The 22,691-nt window shown below is 39.6% G+C and overlaps 1 protein-coding gene across 14 annotated transcripts in view; it reads left to right on the top strand.

Moving 5' to 3' along the window:
* Positions 1 to 22,691, top strand: part of MICAL3 (microtubule associated monooxygenase, calponin and LIM domain containing 3) — a 189,519-nt gene that overhangs the window by 118,622 nt on the left and 48,206 nt on the right. For all 14 annotated transcript variants that reach the window (XR_015707008.1, XM_087767975.1, XM_087767974.1 and 11 more), the window contains one exon: positions 18,594 to 18,789. Coding sequence is in view for 13 of the 14 variants with exons in the window: in XM_087767975.1 (XP_087624101.1) it covers positions 18,594 to 18,789 (196 nt within the window). In the remaining variant the exon portion in view is untranslated. The remainder of the gene's footprint in view (positions 1 to 18,593; positions 18,790 to 22,691) is intronic.

Below are 22,691 nucleotides of genomic sequence, written 5' to 3'. Positions count from 1 at the left end.
TAAATGAGCTATAAATCAGATGTTTCAATCTCTCCATATGTAGTGGTCGCACAATCCTGTAGCAGAACTGTAGTATTTCCAGAGGAGTAAAATGGAACAGACACCATTTTATCAAATGGCAAAACTTGAAATCTAGGGCTCCTTCTGTTTGCTTTCTGCTTTTCTAAAGCAGTGTGTAACTGTAGCATCATTTTTAAAGCTTTTGGACCTTTTAAAGCTTTGCCTCTTGCAGTGCCCAAAGTACATTAGAGCATACTCAGCTTAGCTGGGTCAAGCTAGGTCGTCTTTAAGGCAGTGTATTGTGGTGCATTCTTGTGTGTGCATGACAGAAGGACATTTAATGGTAGAGGAGTGAGCAGTGCCTCTGCTGTTCTCCCCCTTTCTGGCAGAAAAATGCCATTAGTGACTGAGGTTTTGTTTTCTTTGTGAAGTAGGTTCTAAGTATTTCTTAAAACTACTGGCTTAACAATGGTTAAGAAGCGGGAGGAGGCTAAATGCAATGTACTTTAAAAGCAAGCCACAGTGTCATTAAAGACAGGTCAGTTCTCTGTTAGCATAACAGTCATCTCCTGTAGCTACCTACCTGTAGCTCTTGTTCTTGCTGGGTAGGTAGGTCAGGAAACCTGTGATGTGTTTACAGTTACATATGGCTCGAAAAAAAGAAAACGAACCAAACCCTTTTGAAGTAGCAACTTGATAGTACAGTGGCAGAGTAGGATATTATGCCTGAATAATCTAAAGGCGTCTATAAGATTACATCTCAGTATAACTCATGACTTTGAACTACCTGTGCATATGCTTTCTTGCGATTTATTAAATTGTCTGTTTAGGAGACTGTAGACATTCTGCTTTCGCTGTAGAGTAGACAAATACCTCGAGCAAAAACCTGTCTGAAATGGAGATAGAGGCAGAGCTCTGCTTCCAAGACTCTACTTCACCCATCTGGTAGACTCATCTAGTACAGGTCATATATCTGAAAATGTTTGACCTGCCTTAAGGCAAGTGCCACCAAATGGATTAGGCAATGGCAGTTTCAGAGACCCTGAGATCTGAGCCAATCCTCAGTAGTGAGGTAGATCTTGATGTGGAGTGTAAGTTGCCTCTAAAGTGATTAAGTTAAAATGATTAAGTAAAAAAAAAAAAGTGAAATGTGCAGGTTTGATATTTGATAGAGATGTAAAGATAGCTTAGAAGGCAAAAGGAAGGTGTACAGCAGAAATATCAATTAAAGAATACACAAGACAAAAACCCCACTGTTCTTAAATTTTATACCTCTGAGTTAAATTCAGCCCTGAGTTAGCAAAGTGCTTGTTCAGTGAGCTTTACGGTGACTTGTGCAAGGCCTGCTTTTTAGATGCCGTGGAATCCCAAATGGATGTGAATTGCATGGGTTCTCCCGCGACACTCACTGCCTCTTTTGCTATGCCACCAAATCTGGCCTCTTCTTTTTTAGCCAGCATAATGCTTAAAATATATTCAACCACAAAATAACATTCAGAAGGTTTGGTCAGCTGAGGTAAGATTGGTCACAACAAGCACTTGTGATGTGTTACTAACCTGATTGGCATGTATTAACTTTGCTAAAGATGTCAGTCCCTCACTGGGTGGCCCCAGTCTTAGCTGGCATTTAATGTATTTTGTCTGTCCCTTGTATTGTAATGATGATAGTTGCAGGGCACAATTTGCGATAAGCAAGTTGAGGTTTTTTTTAGCAGTCAACTAGAATTGCCTGGTTTGCCAGAGAGCCTGCGTGGCATCTTACGTGGTGGTTACAAGGGATGTTCCCAGGGAGGTTATGGTCAAACTGGCTCTTGCAATATAGATCAACCCGTCAGTTTTGGAAGTGGCAACAAGCTTTTGAGTGATGGATGCCATTCTCTCTGGGGAAGGGAAGTCGGGGAAAGCTGTTACTGTGCTTTTGGTCCTGCTGAACTGTGGCATGCTTGTCGTAGATTCTGTAACCTTTCTCTGTACCCTGTCTGCCTGTTTTTCTCTATCTTCTGCATTTGCCTTTGTGCCAAAATTGCTGCTGTTGCCAAGAGAAAAAAAAATACTTTGCTTTTCAACTGTCTTTCCCTTTAATAATCTGTAACTGCTGTGTCTTGAATTTTTTTGAATACTATTTACAGTACCTTATATGGTTTTAATGTGCTTGTAATGCAAATGCTGTTTTTCTGTTTGTTCTAAAGGTCTGTAAGAACATATTTCTCAACTTTCAGCTCTTTCTTGACAGATGGACTTGGAACAGTCTTTACTCCTATTAGCTTTATGATAATACTCCTTGGGGTGACTTTAGCCGATGATGTTTTGTTGTAAGATGTTTCCCATTCCAGGCTTGTGTTCTCACAGCAATACATTTCTGTCCCTATCGGCAATAGGGAGTTTGTAAAGGAAAGACCTGCTAGAGAAACTAATACTTCAAAATGTACAGCAATAAAAGGCAAGTAATGAGATCTTTGCAGTAGTTACTTGACCTGTGAAAAATTTAAGAAACCAAATATAAGCCATAGTATACAAAACCGAAAAATGCAATACAAAGTAGAGGCACTGGGTCTCCTGTTTTAAAATCACAAAAAAAATATATAGTGTATATGATATAGATATGCAATGTGAAAAGTTAAAAATCATCCTATGGATGTGCCTTAAATGTTTTCAGGGAGCAATGTTCTAAGCAAAGCCCTTCACAGTAGACTCTTAAACAAGTAATCTGTTGTATAGAGCAAGCAAGGCTGGACTTTACATGAGGAAGTCCTTTTGCTGACTTGGAGAGCTAGAGAAGGGTGGCTGCTTCCTCTAAATGACATGCCCTTTAAAGTAAATTATCTGAGCCACATTTTCAAAAGCATTTTTACTCTCTGTACAATTTTAATGACTCTTTATGAATGCATCCAATATTATTTGTACATAATTCCACTTCTGTGTCTAATGAAGTACGAATACATTTTATATATATTTCTGTATATGACATTGCCTCTTTACGGTTCTGTATACATTGAACATGCCTTACTTGTGAAAATGGTTCAGCTTGAAGCAATACTGTTTGCTTGTGCAAACAAACATATCTTCGTGGAATCCTCCACTTGGTCACTTCTTTCCATTATTATTCACATTTGGGTTTTGTTCTTGTTTTAATTTGGTCTGCTGTAAACATTAAATTACAGAAGATAGCAGCAAACTTAATTCTGTGACATCATCTTCTGTTTGTGGTGCCTTCATTTTAAACCACTGAACTGTGCATTTACAAGCACATCCATATCTCCCCCTGTAGCCACCGCCCCCCCCCCCCCCCCCCCCAAAAAAGAAAAAAAGAAGTACATCCATATTTCAGGGTGCACCACCAAACTAGGAGGAAAGATAATTACTACTGTGCCTTGAATGTTTTCTGTTCTGTTTGGAGGAGCCGTGGTGGTGTGTTTTGCAGGACATGGCACATGATACTGAACCCTTTTATGGGGTTTCGTAGAACTCCAAAGAGATCTGATGCAAGATTTATTTCTCTCTGCTGGAACATTTAAAGTATAAACTTAAGAACCAGACCCTGTATTTTTGGAAGCTGAGGAGAGTGTGTGGGTTGCCTGATTAGGACCAAGGTTCAGTGCCCAGTGAATCATCGCTTAATAGCAAGCCAGGAATCTCCGTTAGGATAAGTGCTGACTGTTCCCAGTCCATCATGTTCCATGTCAGTGTTCTTATCAGGATTTGGGTGGCTTTCGCGTAAAGGAAAGGAGAATGCTAAAGGACCAGCAATTTGAAGCCCAGCAAATTTGGAAAGGCAAAGGCATGATGGAAAGGTTAGGTGTGGAGATGCAGCTGACTTGACAGACTTTCACTGAAAAATCCCGAAAAAAGTTTTGGGGACAGAGAAAGGATACACAAAATGGCGATGTGCTGAGTTTGTGCTCATGGCTGGATCCTGTTAAGAACACTTTTTCTTGGGAGTAACTGGGCTCCCGATTCCACCTTTCTCTCTAGCTTTCAGACCTGTAGACTTGTGCCACTGGAATATTTGTTTATTGTTTGTATGTGTATATTCTGAAGGGTGATATGAATTTTTCTGGGCACTTTAAGAGCTTCATTGAATGTTTTTGTGTCTTAGAAAAATAGTATCAAGTTTGTGTGAAGGAGTTGGATTTTTTTTAAATTGCAGAATTAAAATGTCTGGGTTTTTTTTTTTTGAAAAGTGGAATCCGAGAAATGACCATTTTGAGACTGTTTCCCTCAGAGAACAGGAGGGAGTGTGCATAAAATAAGCTTGGTGTTCAAGTGAGACAATTAGTGCTCAGAAAGGCTTCATGTCTCCATTGTATAGCCTCTTTGAAGATTTTGATTTATGCAGTTGTTTTTAACCTGTTTTTGTTTTGGGTGTGTGTCTCTTTGAATTATGTAACACGTGGTTTTCCTGTTGCTGTGAAATCAAGACATTATTTGTTCAACTGTGTGAAATGTTCAAGGGAATAAATTCCAAACAAACTTCAGGTTTCTGAGTTTTTCTTTGTCATCCCCCTTCTCCCTCCACTGGTTCCAGGTGAGGGATGCTGCGGGGGATACAGAGTTGGGGGAGAGTGGAATGAATAGCTCTGGCAAGCTCAAATGCAAAAGACGTTTTGGGGAGCTCCATGGCGCGTGCCGTCTGTCACTGCAAAGTACTACTTTTCGGGCTTCTTCTATATTGTGCTTTTTTAAAAATTTTGCTGTTGTGTTGTGGTTTGCTCGGCGTGCAGGGCGTACACTGCACAGCCAGCATGACATATTGCTGTAGAAAACCTGCTAAGGATGCCCCATACTAAATATTCTACTGCTTTGGCAAAGCTGGCTTTGGATAGATGCACTGGCAATGTTGTGGCTTCACTGATTTTGGTCAGTTTGGGAGGTGGTTTTGTGTGCTTTGCTGCAGGCCAGAGGTCTTTGTCTCACTCTGAAAGCAAGGCAGTGATACCCACGTGTGAGGGGAGAGAAGGAACATGGGCGAGTGCAAGTCAGCAGTTGGGGTCAGGGAGGCATAGCCTTTGCGCGTGGTGTGACAGGGAAGCGTCTTTGCAGGATTTGGTTCCTCTCTTTGGTATAGCAGCAGCTGTGATGATGAGATGTTTCGGTGCGATGGAAAGGCAGAAAATCGGTAAATATGGAGCCTTGTAGCCAAATCCTGTGTCTTATGTTCTAGCTGGACAGTTGTCTTCTCTCAGGAGAATGGCACATGAGGAGATGACCTCCCTTCCTCAAGACCATTAAGCGACTATTCTGTAACGTTCTCACCATGACAACCAAGTGGAGCTGGATCATAGTTTTGAGCTGCATTTTCCTGTTCTCAAAGATATATTGGATTAGTCTACGTTAGGGACTCATTCTGTGTCTTTTCTCACGTTTCTCGTGCTTCCTACTGCACCATTGGCAACTGAAAACTTGTAATAACAGATGACTTTGAAGAGTCTAATTGTGAATGATATGTCTTCTCTTCTGGGTTTATTTGCCCAGAGTAGTTATGTTTAAATGGCAGCTCACGAAACTGCAACCGTAAACCAATTGTGTTGCATGTAAGAGTTCCTTCTTTGGAGGAAAGTAATCGCTTTATGCCTTTGAAATTGCCTTTTATTTTTCTTTACTGTGATCGGTAGTCCTGATTTTGAGGCTAAAATGGGCCTTCACCATCAGCGTTCAGTGTAAAACTTAACGTGCTGGTGCCTGAACTAGAAATGTCATTTTGATGCACTACTAGAACAGCCTCCACTGTGCTGTATCAGGAAAGCTGTTAACTTTGCAGCTACATATATGCTCTTCAGAAATCAAATGTTTGCTTCATGAATTAAAAAAAGGAGAAAAAAAAAAAGGAGGAAAAAAAAAAAAGAGGAAAAAAAAAAAAAAAAGGATGAAGGGAGGAGGGAGGTGCATTTCCTGAGCTCATCCCCATCAGAGGTGAAATCAGACTTCCTTGCTGTACCAGTATAGGAGACATTGGTTTCAGCTAAAACTTGGAGAAACCAAGTATTTGTGTGATAGGAGAGCTCCCAGGCACTCTCGCCTCATTCTCCTTGAAGTCTACACAGATGTCTCACACTCTCTGTTTCTGTGCCTGGGGTTCTTCTCTAGTCTCATGGCTTCTGGTGTTCTCTTAGTAACGCCTACGGGAAGAGTTGAGCTCTGTTTCCTGCCCCAGTGGGTGGGAGAGGGGTGCTGCCAGGGAACTCCTTCCGTGGCCCTGACACTCAAAAGTCACTTTCTGTTAAAGGCATTCTAGTTTAGTTTGTGAAACAAAAACTTCACTGCCACCCTTCCTCCTTGCTCCTATTCCAACCTAAGATACTTACCTTAAAATGATTTACTCTAGAGGAAACTATATTCTGTAAATAAAGCCCCAAGTAACACACTATGTCAAATATCGTTCTTTTTAACCTTTGTTGTGCAACTAAAATGACCTGAAAATGAGGAAGAAAACTGGATTATTTGGGCCAGGCCATGTTCTTGCTGAGTGTACGTGCTTCTTTGCCTGTAGTTCTGTAAAGAGAACACATTGATTTTTCTGTATATGCTATCCTGGGATCTTGAATTACACAGATTTGTCCTTCTGTTGCATCTGTCACTTCTGAGGGTCTCTAACAGGACTTGTAGAGCTTGGTAAATAAATTAAATATTGTCTTCATCTTATAGAACATGAGGTATCATGTACTTCTTGGCAGTTAACTTCCTCACTTAACATCCTCAAAAAGAAATTATCCACAGAAAATCTTACGCGGCTGCTAACTAACACCTAACTATTTATCCCAGAACTGAAATTGAAGGACTGAAATTCACTATATAAATAGTAATATATTAAAGGCAATTTTTAGAAACAAGGTATCATATTCATGTGTGTAAATCACTTTGAGGTACTGAGCCATTCACAAATGCACAAAAGTCTATGGGCAACGTGGCTGTTTTGTTTCCTCAAAACCCAGATGATTTCCACTGAAGATGGACTGAATTAGCTTTTACAGGGGTTTGGAAACTGCATTCTGAGATGTGAGCTTTTGGGAGTACTAAGAAGTTTTCCACCATGCATCCCAAAACAGCTTGCTTCATCAGATATATTTTGGTAGCAGTTTTTCCTAGAGGCATGTTGACATAGACCATCTCCTTTGCAACACGCACCGCTAGGGTAGTGTAGAAAGCCTGCTGTGTACAAGTTGTTTTACATTTTAGACATATTACACTTCCTCGTCTGGTATGGTAGAAAGCAGAGTAACTGTTTCATACAGATCTTTTTCTCTAATGTTCTGTAACAGTGATGAGAAGGTGTAAGGTACTTTTAAAATAATAAAATGAATTAATAAATGTCTGTTCACCTCTACACCAATTAAAACAAGCCAGTGATAGCTTTACCACCTGCTTGTGATCAGCAGCATAATATATTAAGGTACGTAGTTGGTAATATATCTGAAAATACAAGGAGAAACAAGGGCAGAAAACCAAACTTAAAAAACAAAACAAACAAACAAAAAAACAAAAACAAAAAAACAAAAACCAAAACAAATAGAAATAATCTGAAGGGAAGGAATAGGTACACCAGAGTCAACATTGAACCTATTCTCCTGTTTCTGTGATGCGTATTTATGGAGGAAGGTGGAGTAGTGGTTGCTGAGCTGATCCTGGCGATGTAGATCTTAGCTTGGGCTTTCTGAACAAAACTGGGCAGATGCTCTTTAAGGATGAGATGGCACTTCTATGCTCTGTTTAGATGCTTACATCTTCTCTAAAAAACGTATGTTTAGTCTGACATTTCTTATGTTTGCTGTCATCCCAGAAGGCTGTGTTTTCTTTTTTAGGAAAATTTCGTAACTGTCCTTTCTGCTGTTAGAGAAGTTTATCTGATGGCTTGAGGGTAGAAGTGTTTAAAAATAGGACTTTTTTACCCAAGAGATGTTTCAAATACTTGCAGGCTTGGATAGCTCAGTGATTTAAAACATCAGAACTGATGCGTAAGTTATCTTTAATCAGTAATGTGCCTTTTGGAAGCTTTCTTTTCAGAACTGGGACAGATTTTGACTATACCTAGCTATATACCTATATACAAGAATTTTCTTAGTTTCAGAAAAATTCCCACTAAGGTGTGAAGCTCTGGATTGCTTGGAATAGTCAGTTGCTTTACAAGTTATACAAGAACATGCGGGATAAATGTAGATAATAGAAAAGTATGCAACAGAACGAGGGAGCAGATGTCAACGCTTTTTGGAGTATATGGAGCTTTTACTTAGGGCAAGTATTCCCCAGTATATTTTCCTGTAACTGCCAGCCTCGGATTTCAGCCTGTTCCATTTGCAGCACTTCATAATCTTGATACAAATGATAAAAATTAAGTAAAGACATGCTTAGTATCTAAATATATTTTGAGATCCAGTAATTACGGAAATCTGTAGTACGTTGGAACAGAAGAGATAGTGGTTATTAGCTCAGCAGCTGAAAGGAGATATCCATTTGAAAGCTATGTTTCGAATCTGATCACAACTTGAACAGGAAACTGAAAACATTGATATTCCACACTTTTTTATTATGTATGATAAAATTTCTAGTTCCTGACTGGTTGTTCTTTAATGATCAAAACATCATCCAGTATCCGAGGTGGAATTGGAAGTACCAGTTTATATAAAAAGTAGGCAATATTTATATTGATAGATTCCTCTACTGCTTTTCGATGGAAATGTCCTTGGTTCAGCTTTGTGTTGTTTGCACAGTGGGAATCACCTGTCTGATCCCTCCTGGTGAAATGAGAGGTTCCGGAGGGCTGCTGTGTATGAGTGGCAAGAAATAGATGCCACAATGAATAAACTATACGAAGTCTTATGTAGTAGAGAATATAGCAGAGGCTTTCTGTCTAACAACATAAAAAGGGGTTACTCTTTGGATTGTAATTGGACAATCACTCTTAAATGTTAAATTTCCAGGTTACTTAAAACAAAGAGAGTACTGAACTTAAAAAAGGAGAAAACTTCAGGAGCCAAGGTCATGGTGATTTTAAAATATAGCGTGGCCTTTTTCACCTTTCCTTTTTTTCCCTGCCAGTCCCTGGATGTGCCTCATCCCAGGTGGTTCTTTGAGGTAACATACATTTAATAGCTTCCAGGACAAAATTTACGCCTGCAAAGTAATGTTATCTTTAGCCAGATCATCCTTTAGTGCTCTTCAGCCTTCCCACACTCAGCTTCTTTCAGAAAATGGAAAGGAGGCCAGGCAGCATATGATAGAGCTGATCAAAATACTGGAGAGAGCTCAGACATCTCAGATGATACCAACAAAATGAAGAATGACAGGCAATATGTTACTGACTTACCAATATTCCTGAGTAATAGACACACCGATAAGTAACAGACTTAATATAAATTGATGTAGGGATTTTATATCTCTAGTATTGGAAACCTGTGGGCAGCAGTAAAAGTGAAATCTGTACAAATGTTAAGATTTTCTGCCAGAAAAGATGCAATAAGGAGAATCAAGCTTAGCAGTGTTCCCTGGGGCTTGGATTAGGTGACCTAATACCTCCTTTCCCCTGTTTCTTTTATCCACCCACCAGCTACAGCACTGGACTCTTTCCAGGAGTCAAAAATAGCGATGTTCCTCGATTATTCTATACCGCTGCTGTAAAGAAGACAGCTGTTCTGTATTGTTAAACCATATACTGAGCTTTAAACTTTCATTACGTAATACTACTACTTCACGCATCCACATATGAAAAACACAATCTATTTCTCAAACATAACTTTACAGTATAAGTTGCAGATTAATTTTTTTGTTTTCAAGACATAGGTATAAATTACAGATGACCTTGAAATAAAACTGGTTAATTATATTAATGTCTGGTTGCTTCCACTAAAAACAAAGAAAGGTCAGATCAATCAAATTGACAACTGTTTCTAGGCTTTGCCCTACTGATGTTGTAGGAAGCAATGTTTTGTCGGTGTCTGTTTTGACAATTCTAAAAGTCTATTTTAACCAAAATAGTGTGGGGGTGGGGGAAAACATTGCAACATCCATAAGATAAACATGTAAGTTACTAATTTCATTCAGTAGTCAGTCCAATTCACTTTCATAATTATGAAGAAGAAGGAGCTTCCACATTTACTGACGTTATCTGAGATATGATGAACTTAATTCTAGCTGGAGGTTGTGGAATGTGTGGAGGAGGACTTACATCTTCATATGTTTGTTTCTGGGGTATCTGTTTCAGAATCCCTTGAGTCTTTTAGCTGTCAATTATTCCCATACACATTATAATGGTTTGGGGAGGTCTTGGGGGCCCCTCTGCTACCCATTGCTTAGGGAACCAGTAGATATCAACAAGAATCTCACTGATTTTTATTTCATGTGCTGTGTGGTATTGAATCAAGTAATGCTATAGAACTTCTTGGTCAGCACTGGGAGTGGTGCTCGTTCTTTAATAACTCTCTGCTGGGTACTTCTGCATCAGAGGATATTTAGACAAAACGCCTTTCTGTACAGGTTAATCTCCCCATTTCTCTGTTTAGGTTCCTGATTTGCTAGGAAGAATTGTTTGACTGACAGTTTGAGGACTGAGCTTTGACACGGTAGTAGAGGTCTCAAGTATGCTGGTTGCTCAGTGGCAAAACCCTTTTTTTCTTCTGGTAGGCTATAAAAAGCTGCTGTTCTGCTCTGTGTCTGCTCCGTAGTTCCCTAGATTTTAGATGTCAGTTTAAGGACAGTTGTATTGATCCAAGTCCAACTTGCATAAGACAGTTTGCATATGTACAATTCCTTTATCAAACTCCAAGTGCTTTGACTCAGTAGAGCATATCTTCTAGAAAGCTTAGTTAGTTACTATTTATTGTTATGATTGATATGTGTGCATTACAGAAGAATTTCAGTAGGGCCATCTTCAGGTTTGAGCTCACTTTGAATCCTGTGCATGGACACTTTGGATATCTTGCTTATGAATAGACTTTATTTTTCTTACCATACTGTCCTCCTTGAATTCAGGGCTTTTATATTTAGCAGCGTGTGTTATGGATCAAACTGGAAACACAGACATCAGAAAATTCAAGGTTTGATGGCTTCTCAACACAGCTGAGTAATTCAGGCTCTCTGAGGGCTTGGGAATACCCTAGGATAGTAAGAGAGAAAGTTGGGGCATTCTCTCAAAATAAAATTGGCATTTGACTATTAAGTATTCACATTCAAATAAACGCATTCTTGTTTCTATTTGAGCAGGTGTTATATTACCCCTTTTGGCTTTGAGGATGTGCTTATCAAAATTCGGGGGATCCTACCAGGATGTGTGCAGTTCTGCAGCATGTGATGTGAGGCTGTGTGAACAAGCAGTGACAAGAATTTACCAGATCTGCTAGGCTCTTCCCAGTGATTTCCTGGAGATGTTTCTTAAAAAGAGAAAATAAATTTTAAAAGGTGGATGAATCTAGACTTAAAACCTTAAACTTCTTCCTAACCCTTAAAAACTCCATTCCATTTAACACGCTTCTGCAGGTCAGTTTAGAGTTGCCATCTACGTGTTTTATATCTCTCTTACTGTGCAATATAAAAATTGTTAACGGTGGCTAGATACTAATTTTGGAGAGGATTAAGGAAAGGATTTCTGGCTACGTCTCTCAGAAGAAATCAGTTGCACTTATTTAAATGGGATGTCTTGGCTGACTTACTGTTTCAATACGTGCAGCATCCAACAACGGGCCTCGGTACTAAGAGATTTTTTTTTTGTACACACTGTGCTGAGCGCAGCGAGCGTCTCATAGGAGGTGTCATTACAACCTGCTCATGTAAACCATGTAATCATTATGCTTAAAATCTGACATATTTTAGTCCCCTTCTTACTTCAAAGTGTTTTGTCTTGACCTAAAGTGAAGTTGAGAGTAAAGGGGTTGGAGTTGGGCATTCTGGATCCTGTTTCTGCACTGCCACTAGTCTGTTGTGAGACTGCCTTGCTGTTATTTAATCTCTGTGTCTGGACTTGTGCAATGCCTCTGCAGTACTTACCTGCTTCCAAAATAGGTTTGTTTTAATATGCTAATATTTGTAAAACATTTTGAGGCCCTTGGATGAGAAGAGGAGTTGGAATACAAAGAGGCAGTTAATGGAAGTGGGTGAGGGCGAAACTTCTGGGGAAAAAACTGAAAGTGACATTAACACAGATGAAAGATGAGAAGCCTAAAAATGCTGCTGGATCTTGTTTGCTGCCTTCTCTATGCTTCAGCGATAATGTTTGCTGCCCTGCAAGCACGCTTCAGAAACCTTACCCCAAAAGATATTTCTTAGAAATTAATGGCAACGGAATCTGAGGACTTCCAGCATTTCTGACTCAGAGCTCACTGCATCACTGTTAAACTCCCACAGAAAAGTTCCCATCTTCCATTTCTGTACTTTGTCATATCTAATATGCTGCTGTTTTCCATAGGAGTTGTTTTATGTGACATAGTTGTGTTCTCAAACAATTGTGTGGAGGTACAAGTAATTAAAGAGTTTGGGAAAGACGACTGAAAACAAGTGGGTAGTGTTTCACATTATCTTGAAAGCACAAGATTTGAGAAATCCAGAATGAAGATTTTCCTGAGAAGTGTATTAAATTCCTTCCCCCTTTTGCATGTGTTTCACAGTAGACTCCTTTATTTGAATTTCTGTAACTCCTCAAGGCCACGGCTGATTCTGTGCAAAATACTGGACCCACACTTCACAAGAGATGACATTTGACTTAGCTTGCAATCTTAACAGATTTTACTAAAAGGAAGGAAAGTCTAAAAAAGGAAGTCTAGAGGTACTGCATGACGAATGAAAAATAAATTCTAGTAAAATAGGCAGGTAGTTTCCCTTTGGGAAGAATTCATTGTTCTCAGATTCCCAGTTTTCTCCTGCATCTTCATCAAGTGTTATGTCAGGGAGTAACCTTGGCAAGTTTTGTGGATGAAAAGCTGGACACAAGCCGTCAATGTGCATTCACAGCTCAGAAGGCCAACTGTATCCTGGGCTGCATCAGATGAAGTGTGGCCAGCAGGTCAAGGGAGGTGATTCTGCCCCTGTACCCTGCTCTGGTGAGACCCCAGCTGGAGTACTGCGTCCAGCTCTGGGGTCCTCGGCACAGGAAGGACATGGACCTGTTGGAGAGGGTCCAGAGGAGGGCCACAAAAATGATCAGAGGGATGGAACACCTCTCCTTTAGATGACCTTTAAAGGTCACTTCCATCCCAAAGCATTCCTGTGAAAAAAGTCTGAGAGAGTTGGGGTGGTTCAACCTGGAGAAAGCTTTGGGGAGACCTTACTGCAGCCTTTCAGTACTTAAAGGGTGCTTATAAGAAAGATGGGGACAGACTTTTTAGTAGGCCCTGTTGTAATAGGACAGAGGGTAATGGTTTTAAACTAAAAGAGGGTACATTCAGACTAGGCAAAAGGAAGACATTTTTTACAATGGGGGCGGTGAAACGCTGGAACAGGTTGCCCAGAGAGGTGGTAGATGCCCCATCCCTGGAAACATTCAAGGTCAGGTTGGGTGGGGCTCTGAGCAACCTGATGTAGTTGGAGATGTCCCTGCTTATTGGAGGGGGATTGGACTAGATGACCTTTAAAGGTTCCTTCCAACCCAAACTGTTCTATGATTCTATGATTTCATCTAGCTCATGAGGATAATCTGTAGATTTTACAGAAGAAGGTAGTACTGGGGGAAAATTGAGATGGGATCCCCTCTCGGGAGGAGCTTCTCAAGCTTTCCAGTAATTGCCAAAGTTACCAGAATAGGACACATTCATGCAGGCAAGGAGTGCTTCAGTGTAGGAATGTTATCTCTGATCATACAATTATCTTTACAGGAGACAGGTTGTGTCAAGGCTGAGATAAATAAAGGGCTCTGGCAGCTTTCATGCAACAGCTAAGCAGCCTGTCCTGTTAAAAAAACCAGTTCCCTTCAGATGATCTATGTAATATTCATGGCCCACTGACTCTTCCAAAGTAACGAATCAGATTTTAAAACGTGTCCTATTTTGGATGTTTGTGGATTTTTAACTGATCAGTTGATTGCATGAGAAGCTGCTCTTGGCTTTTGGGTAGCTCCCCTCTCTGGCTAGTAACATAGCTTTTTTTTCTAGCAAATGCAGCCTGATGAGGCATCAGCCCCTTTTCTCTCAGCTGTGACTAGTTGCAGGCTTTTGGCTCTGTGGGCCCAGATGCACTGCCAAGGTAGAATGTCAGCTAATGGATGAGTGCACTCTGCAGCTATTTCCCACCAGCAAGCTGCACAACAGCCTGGGAATACAACATAATGATTTGATAGAAGCACCTTTCCCCTCCAGAGGAACATCAGAGAATAAGGTTTAGCATCTACAAGAACTGCATTGGAATAGACCTTGCCCATGCATATGACATACAGGAGGAAATGAGGGCAGGAAAGCTTCAAATTTCCTTGTCCCTATTTATAGTTTCTTATTGTAGCTTCAAATGAATTGGTGTGAAGTTTATAACATAATGTGAGCAAATTGTTCATCATCTTATCACATTAACGATACCTGTATCTCACCCTTGCTTTCATCCCTTAAGTATGTTTGTGAACTGTATTGCTTTTCCTTCTGATAGTTGATGGCTTCATGGTGCAGAAAGTTGGCTTATCAGTAGCATTTTTCCTGTTTCACATTTGGTAACAAGTTAAACAATGGCTTTGCAGCTAGCCAGGTGAGTCTTCGTGGCACCTTGTAAAAACCAAACCAATAGACCAAGTAGACCAAATAGTCTCTATAAACCAAACTCCTAGAAATGCCTTGCTGAAGCTCGTAATCATTTGAGTTTTTGTATCATGTTCTCCGATGTAGAGCTGTTTTCTTTGCAAAGTGAAGTGGAGGGATGTGACCAATCCTGTATCTCAAGTATCTGGATATATAAATTAATTAAAGAAAATGCTGGGAATGTCCTTCCTATTTCTTTGGGATTTTGAGGCACAGAGCACTTGTCAAGCTCACAGGACATCTTGGCTTGACCACACCCTGTTGCATTAAAGTTTAGGCAGATTTTCCATCGCTTCAGTTTTTTTAACACAGCTCCATTGAGTCACTTACTCCCACTTAGACTTTGTGCTGTGATAGAATTGGTTTGATTCTCTATGTACCAGTTATACTGGGTCTTCATGATGAGAAGGGTGACGATGATTTGTATTTCGAATAACATACCTAAAAAATCATATATGTTCACGAACTGCATATAAACAGGTGTCAGCTTGATTTTCAGTCCTCTTTTACCTTCGAGTGATTGCTGCCAGTCTTTCTCCTTACCCCAGACATTGCAGCATTGAAACAAGCATCTTTTTTTTTTTTTGATACTCTATTTCATTTAATTATATGGGAATAACTTTATATTTCTTTTTTTTGTTGTTTTACTTTGAAAAGGCTGACAAAAACCCCTTAAGATTGTTAGAAAACAAGAGGAGTGAAATAATGCCAGATAGATAAAAAGTTCTCGTTCTTTTTGTTGTCGTCCTTTTTTTCTGCTTGTGGACTGTGCAGCTGTGTTGGGGTATGCATCGGAAGAGAATAAGTTAAGAACAGTTTGTGAAAAGATATTTCTGTTGAAGTAGCTGAGCCTAGCTGATGGCTCTGTTGTGTATAAAGAGTTCCAAGTAGAAAAACTCTTGTTTCATGATGCTTTAGTATATTCCTTCTTTGTTTTCTCTCACTTTGGTGTTCTTGCATTACCCAGAGCCCTTTGGTTTTTCACTGTCAGCCAGAAGTGGCAGAGCAATATTCCAGGTCAGTTCCCCTGTTACTGTGAACTCAGGGTTGGGGAATATAACACAGATTACAAAAATAGATTTGGCTGAGGTGGTATCACCATCTAGAGAGAATGAAATGAAATGTGAATCCCAGCTGACAAGGCAGTCCAGTTCCATTAAACTTTGAAAATACTAACACAACATAAGGCTTAGCAGCAGGAAACGGTAGAGACCACAGTATCCCTGGAAATGCAAGGTAATGTTCCCGCCTGCCACCTGAGCAAGCTGCTGTGGTTTGTACCATAAAGAAGCCGTGTAGTTCCAGCTGAGGGCACAGCAGCACTTGCCCACATCATAGAAGGGTTCAATAATACTAAGGAAGAGATAAAAACACTCCTGGCAGTTGTCTTTATGAGATTTTATCTTTCTGGAGAGGGGTTGGAAATAAATGCTGCTAATTATGGCAAGGCCTATGTAGTTTTGTGTGAAAGACTGAGATGGTGCTGAGTGAGTAATTACCCTGAAGAAAAGGCTGTTAGGAATAAACTGAGAACCTGCAATGGATGGAGAATGAAAACAAAAACTGTCTTGGAGGTCAAAATGTGTGAGGATAAAGTAAATGTTGCCAAAGCTCATGCTGGGTTAGACTTTGCAAAGGAAAGGAAAGCAAACAGCTGTATTCCTTAAGCATGTAAGTAAAAGCAAGGTAAGGGAAGCAGAAGTGGATCCACAGTAAAGATGAGGCTGATATAAAATGCAATTTTACGTATATTCAGGCAATCAAATGAATGCTTGGTCTCCGATTTCAGTTGGGACAATGGCATTGGACATGGGAGCAAAAGAAGTCAGTGTGTAGCAAGATTTGGAAATGGAAATTAACCCAATGAAGCTGGAAGCAAAATTTAAATATTACTATACTCTAATGAGTGGAAATAAAATTTGACCAAATAGTCTTTGTCTCAGAAGAGTGGAAGAATTGTACAATGAAATTGTGAGCTTTCTGGTAACAATTTGCGATTAAATCAAGCTATCCTGATGTACCTTGACTATCTAATTCAGGGTAATACCATGTGACCACTGGGTGACAGAAGTATGACCTGCAGATAAACAATTAAAAAGAAAGGGGGGGGGGGGGGGAAGGTGATCTGAACAAGTACATATCAGTTAATCTAAACAGTAGATAAAACGCCTTCTTTGAAGGAATGACTAAAGACTGCTAGGTCTGCAAGTGAAGTCCTTTGACCTTATGAAGGTAAGTGGTATAAAATGTGACATGGATTCATCAAAGACTATGCCGGACTATCTCGACAGCTTTTATCAATGAAGTAACTGATTACCTTCATAAGAGAGATGTAGTGCATTTGAACAGTCTGGACTTCAGTAAAGCACCTGAAGGCTGCCACATGGAAATAATTATTTAAACTGGATAAAATGAGGGAGTAGTACATGAAGTATCAAGTAGCTAAGAAATTGACTTAAATGAGAGATAGAGGCTTTATTGAAAAAGGAAATAATGGGGTTGGATGTCACCTACAGACTGTGGAGTTTCACAAAAAGTGATCTGGGGACTGATCTTTGTAATGCTTTCACTAAGGTTACTGACAAAAAAAGGAAAAAAATCTGCTAATGAAATTCATTGCTGAGGCAACATTTCAAACCCTCATCAATGCAGAGGAGGATAGGCATGTCATACACTAAGAACTGCAAAATGTTGCAGGCTGTAATATTAAAAATAGATATGTAATAGTAGAAAGTGCCAGGTCATGCACTAAGAAAGTGTTGAGAATTTTGGCTACCAACAAGGTGCTTATCAGTTGAAAGCAGAGAAGGAGAAATATCTGAATATCAGTCAATAAATAAAAGCCACCAGTATTACGTGGTGTATAAATAGGCAAGTGTGTTCTCAGCGTGTATCAGATGAGAGATTTCTGGCAGGGTTGTATGTTACGCTGATAAGGCCTCATCTGGAAAGCTGTGTTCAATTCTAATCACGCAGGTTCTGGAAAGATTAATCCAAACTGGGACAGGTGCAGAGACCTAGGGGATGATGGTGCACTGAAGAGGTTATCTCATGAGAAGGCGGCTTGGCTTGTTTAGCAAAGCAAAACAGAAGCTAGGAAAGATTGGGTTCTGTAAATAGTAAGCTGGGTAAGAGTAAACAGTGGCATGGTATTTAAGCTAAAATACTAGAATTTCAAAAAGAAATGCAGCTCAAAATTCCACTCATTGAGTGCCACAGTGAATGAAGCTCCTGTGTAATTTTCTCCAACTGCCTGGTTCACACATCCTTGCAGTTTTCTGGGATTCATGGGATTTGTGCTTGCAAACATCTCACCTAGATTTTTCCCTGTGGTTCATTTCATCACAAACTCTGATTAAAAAGCAAATTAATTCAAGCCAATAAAAAGTTTTAAAAGTTTTGCCTTTTTCATTCCCTTTCTTCCCCATCTTTAAGTAGCAGTAATTTTTTTTCTTTTTTTTTTTTTTTTTTTCTTTTTTCTCCCTGACTCTGTAGACCTACCTTGACTGGTAACAATTTTAACATTACGCAGCAGGGTTGCCCCATAGCATTCCTACTTTTGTCCCATAGAATATATGCAGTCTGTGGTCAGGCCTTCCCCAATACTTATGACATAGGCTTCATTGCAGCTAAAATGTCCTTATTTCCTCTCTCAACTAAGACATTTAACATTCTTTTTAGCATCTATTAGCCAAAACCACTAAGATTCCCTTTTGCAGTCTGGCTCCCCAGCAGGTTCTGCCAGTAGTGGTGAACAGGATAATGACATAAGGTATTCTCTCGCTTTATTTACCTCCCCCTGCCTCATGCCCTGTTTCTCCCAATTGCTTAATTTCCTTAAAAAAATTATAGTTCTGACTGTTGCATTTATTGTTTATTCACTGGCTTATTCTTTAGGTTCTAATGTAAATGGGCTGGAAGAGCCCAGCCTGGCTAAGCGGCTGCGTGGCACGCCTGAGCGGATTGAGCTGGAGAACTACCGACTGTCACTGCAGCGGGAAGAAGAACTGGAAGAGGTTCCTGAAGAGACGCTAGCAGAGCATAACCTGAGCAGTGTGTTGGACAAAGGAACAGAAGAGGATGTGCCCAGCAGGTTAGCACACATTGCCCATAAGCTTTTTTTATACCCATCCCAACAGACTTCTGCCTGCTTTTTCCTTAGCTTTTTTTAGCATGTTATTTACGAGGTTGCCCTTTCTAAAGTTGTTGACAATGTTCTGCGTACGCACACAGGTATTTTATCTTGCAGTTTCTGTTCTTCTTATAGCTTACTACCATTCCTATAAGACACCTATATACCATAATACCATGAAATTTAGTCCTAAGTTGGAAGGCATTCTTCTAATTTTTTTTTTTAATAGTAGCAAAGACAAATGAGTCTTTTGAGCAAAGAGAACATGAATTCAAATGGGAGGGGGTTCCAAAGTTAACTTCTTTTCTGTATGTTTTGTGTCACAATTCAAAAACAGTTTTGATTTAAAGATTCAAGCTTGACTCACATGTAATCCTGACTGAATGCTGTGATGCAATGCCTGAGAGAGATTAATTTGAGGTAATAGTTATGGCTGTTGAAAAACATGTCGTACCTTCCCAAATTTCCCTTTATCTGCAAAATGACGTTTAAGCACACCAGAATCCAAGTATATGCAGGTAGAGCTACTGGCGATAGTTATTGAAAGAATCATTGAGAGAAAATACTTGACGAAGAATGTTTGTGAACTTTATAGTCAATCACACACTTTTTGCAGAGTCTTTATCTCTTAGTATGGTTTCTAATCATCTGGTTTTCTTTGTAGCAATAACAACCCATACCTTTTCAGCTCTCAGTCTGTCCAGTAGTCGTCTTGAAATGAACTCAGAAAATGCTGTTACTGGTTTCCTGAGACTTAGATCCTACAAACGTATTCTATGTATGCATTACTTTACAGGTATAGAGCTGTATGAGAAATTCCTTACTACATTTATACGTTTGAAATTCAATCGGATTGGTGTGGCAAAGAATGCAGGAATAAAAATGTTCATTAAAATGTTTACAGGATTAATGTAGGACAAAATCTGTCATTTATTTATCTGATAAGTTTGAAGATGCAGCATCTGGAAAGGAGTAACTTTTAGTAGCCTGAACTCAGCCTTGACAGAGAGTGTGTACATGTGAACTCATGAAGGTATAGCTTTCATATAAGTGCTGGACAATTGCTAATATGTTGTACAACTGTTTCCTCTGAAACCTAAATAATACTTTTTGATTAATTTCTTAACATATTAATTTCTTTCGAAGATACTATTTTGTCATTTTACATAATTGAGATCTTATCTAGTGCTCTGGTTGAATAACCATGGGACTATTATCCTTCCTTTAACTCCCTGCTCAGGCCTAGGAATTATATCAACTGTGACAGTATAGGCATTAATGATATTGAGGGGTTTTTAGTCCTTTATGTTTCTAGCTCTAAACCAAAATTTACTAGTATGGAGTATTATTATTATTATTATTATTATTATTGGTCTTGATTTCAGTAAATCAGGACACAGTAGGCCTGCTCAGTAAATGGCAGAAGACTTCCAAATGAGGAGAAGTTAGCTAAAAAAAGTGGAATTTTGGCATGAAGCTGTTGGTCATCTCCAAGAGGCGTTTTGCGAGATCGTGGAGACTGAGGGCAGTATGCTATTAGGTTAGCGAGTTTGATTTCCTCTCATAGGATGCTACATTTATCTCCCTTTGTCCTACATACTTCCCTTAACCTGTATTAAACTGGCTATTTCTGTCTATAATAGACTGAATTGTTTAATTTTGCATCTGAAAAGCAGTGTTTGGTGGGCAGCTCACACTCTATGACAGACAGGAAAGAGAAAATACATCAAATTCCCTGTCAGTTTAACCTGGAAAAATTTCTGTCCCAAATCCAAATATGGCAAGCAATTTAATCAGAGCATTGATAAGGCTGTGCGGGCCAAATATCAGGGAGAGAATTTTCTAGATGATGTAGCTATCGGGTATCCTCTGTTCAGCTCTACCCGTTCCATGACATGTCACAGAAAGCCCAAAAAAAAGAGAAAGGGAAAAAGTCTGACTACTTTTTCAGCAACAAAAGAAAAAAAGTTTGACTTCTGCAACAAGCCAACCAAAGCCCTGATTTGATCATCTTCACTGTCTTGGTGCAGCGCCGCAGGGTTAGGAGCAGGTGGAGGAGATGGGGAACTTTTTGTTCCCTCCTCATCTTACAGAGTGATGGATTGGGCTTCAAGGTTCAGTGAGGTGTTAACTCTAAATCAAGCAGAGGCCACGCGTTTTGGTGCACAGCTTCCCATTACGCACACACTTAGGAGCATGCACGCTGCAGAGAAAATTTACAGAAAACAATACTCAAAGTATATTTTTTCAAAAGAGAGTTAATCTTGTTTAAGTTTCAACAAGAAAAAAACCATTTAAGCAACCAAACCATGACTACACAGCTGCCCTTTAGCTGCCTCATTCATCCCCTTTAACTTGCAGTAAAGTAACTCCCAGTATGTCATCTACAGTTTTGGTGTAATACCCTGTGGCCTTTCGTAGGAACGTCCTAGGACAGCTTGTGCCATATGGGTTTGTATGGCAAGGGAAGAGAAGAGCTTTGTTTCCAAAGTTAGATTTTGGTTCCTCTCCTCAGCACTAAATCTGCATAGGTACACCTTTTTAACAAGATATTCAACTGCTTATACAAATTCTATAAAGCAACCTACTGTGGTCTTTGATCTCTGCTTCATAGAAAAAAAAAGGCTTCAGCTGTTGAATTAATTCCTGTGGCACAGAGCTGCCATGCTGAAAGGAATGCCCACTATACCAGGCCATCTCACTGCCATCTTTCAGCTTCTCATTTCTCAGCATTCAAAGGTCAAACAAAAACCAAGTTATAAATACAAGCCAAAGAAGGTAAAGTGAGCTATGTGGTAAAGAATTTATGTCGTCAGTATTACATGCGATAAGCCGGCTGGTTGAAGAGCAGCAGCTCATCCCATTCAGCAGTCATGACAACAGTTTGAGCAGCAGTAACCCTTATTGACAGCACACAAAAACCCCAGTGTGCAGCACCTGCCAGGTTTATTTCCATACCAAAGGGTGGGAAGGTTAATCAGGGAGGAGGGGAACGTCACTTTTTATCTCTGTGACAATATCTGCATAAAGCCTTTGGAATATGCTTGGGTCTCCTGGAACATGCACTGAGTCCATGGCACGCAACAGAGTTTGCGTTCAGTATTTACCATGTGAAAACGAGGCAACCTGTTAAAAATAAGTATTCAGTTTATGCTGTGAAAAAGTGGGTTGTAATTTGAGAAAAATAATGTTATAACTATGCAAAACAGTGAAGGAGAATTTAAAAGCCTGTGGACAGAAGTACGTGACAATCAGAGAATGGAAAAAGTGGTGTTTTCATTATTAGCTTTGCTGTCAAAAATAGTCTCTCAGACAAGTAGATGAATAAAATTATGTAAATATATGTTCATGTAGTGTTAGACTAATTTGAAGTTCTCAACCTGAATATGTTTCTCTGCAATATAAGAGAAAGGGTGCTGCCATATATAATTTTTTTGGAAACTGTCAGTTTGTCACATACTGTAATAAGACCTGTATATGGGAAACAGACGTACAACAGCTGTACCAGTTATGTTTTGTAGACCTATGTGAAATTTAAGCTTCATTATTTTCAGTTGTCTGTTTTTCCTCTCGTCTATATGGAATGGGTTCTGCCAGAGGCTATTAACTACAGTGATAGCTGACTGTCCTGGTTTCAGCTGGGATAGAGTTAATTTTCTTCTTAATGACACTGTCTTAAGGAAGCAGCAGGAGCAGAATACTGTTCTCAGATGATTCACCCAAACTTTAGCCATTCACAAAGTTTTCTCCTTCAATCCAGATGAATTTGGGCCTTTTAAGATTTATATGGGAAGCATCTAACTGTTGCTCTGATAAATGCAGTTCTTTTATGACAATAATCTATTAAGGAAAAACAAAGGAAG

The sequence above is a fragment of the Nipponia nippon genome, unplaced genomic scaffold (assembly GCF_047370975.1).
Source record: "Nipponia nippon isolate SJK-2023a ecotype South Korea unplaced genomic scaffold, ASM4737097v1 scaffold_3, whole genome shotgun sequence".
Lineage (NCBI taxonomy): Eukaryota > Metazoa > Chordata > Aves > Pelecaniformes > Threskiornithidae > Nipponia > Nipponia nippon.
This window is presented reverse-complemented; position numbering and strand designations above follow the sequence as displayed.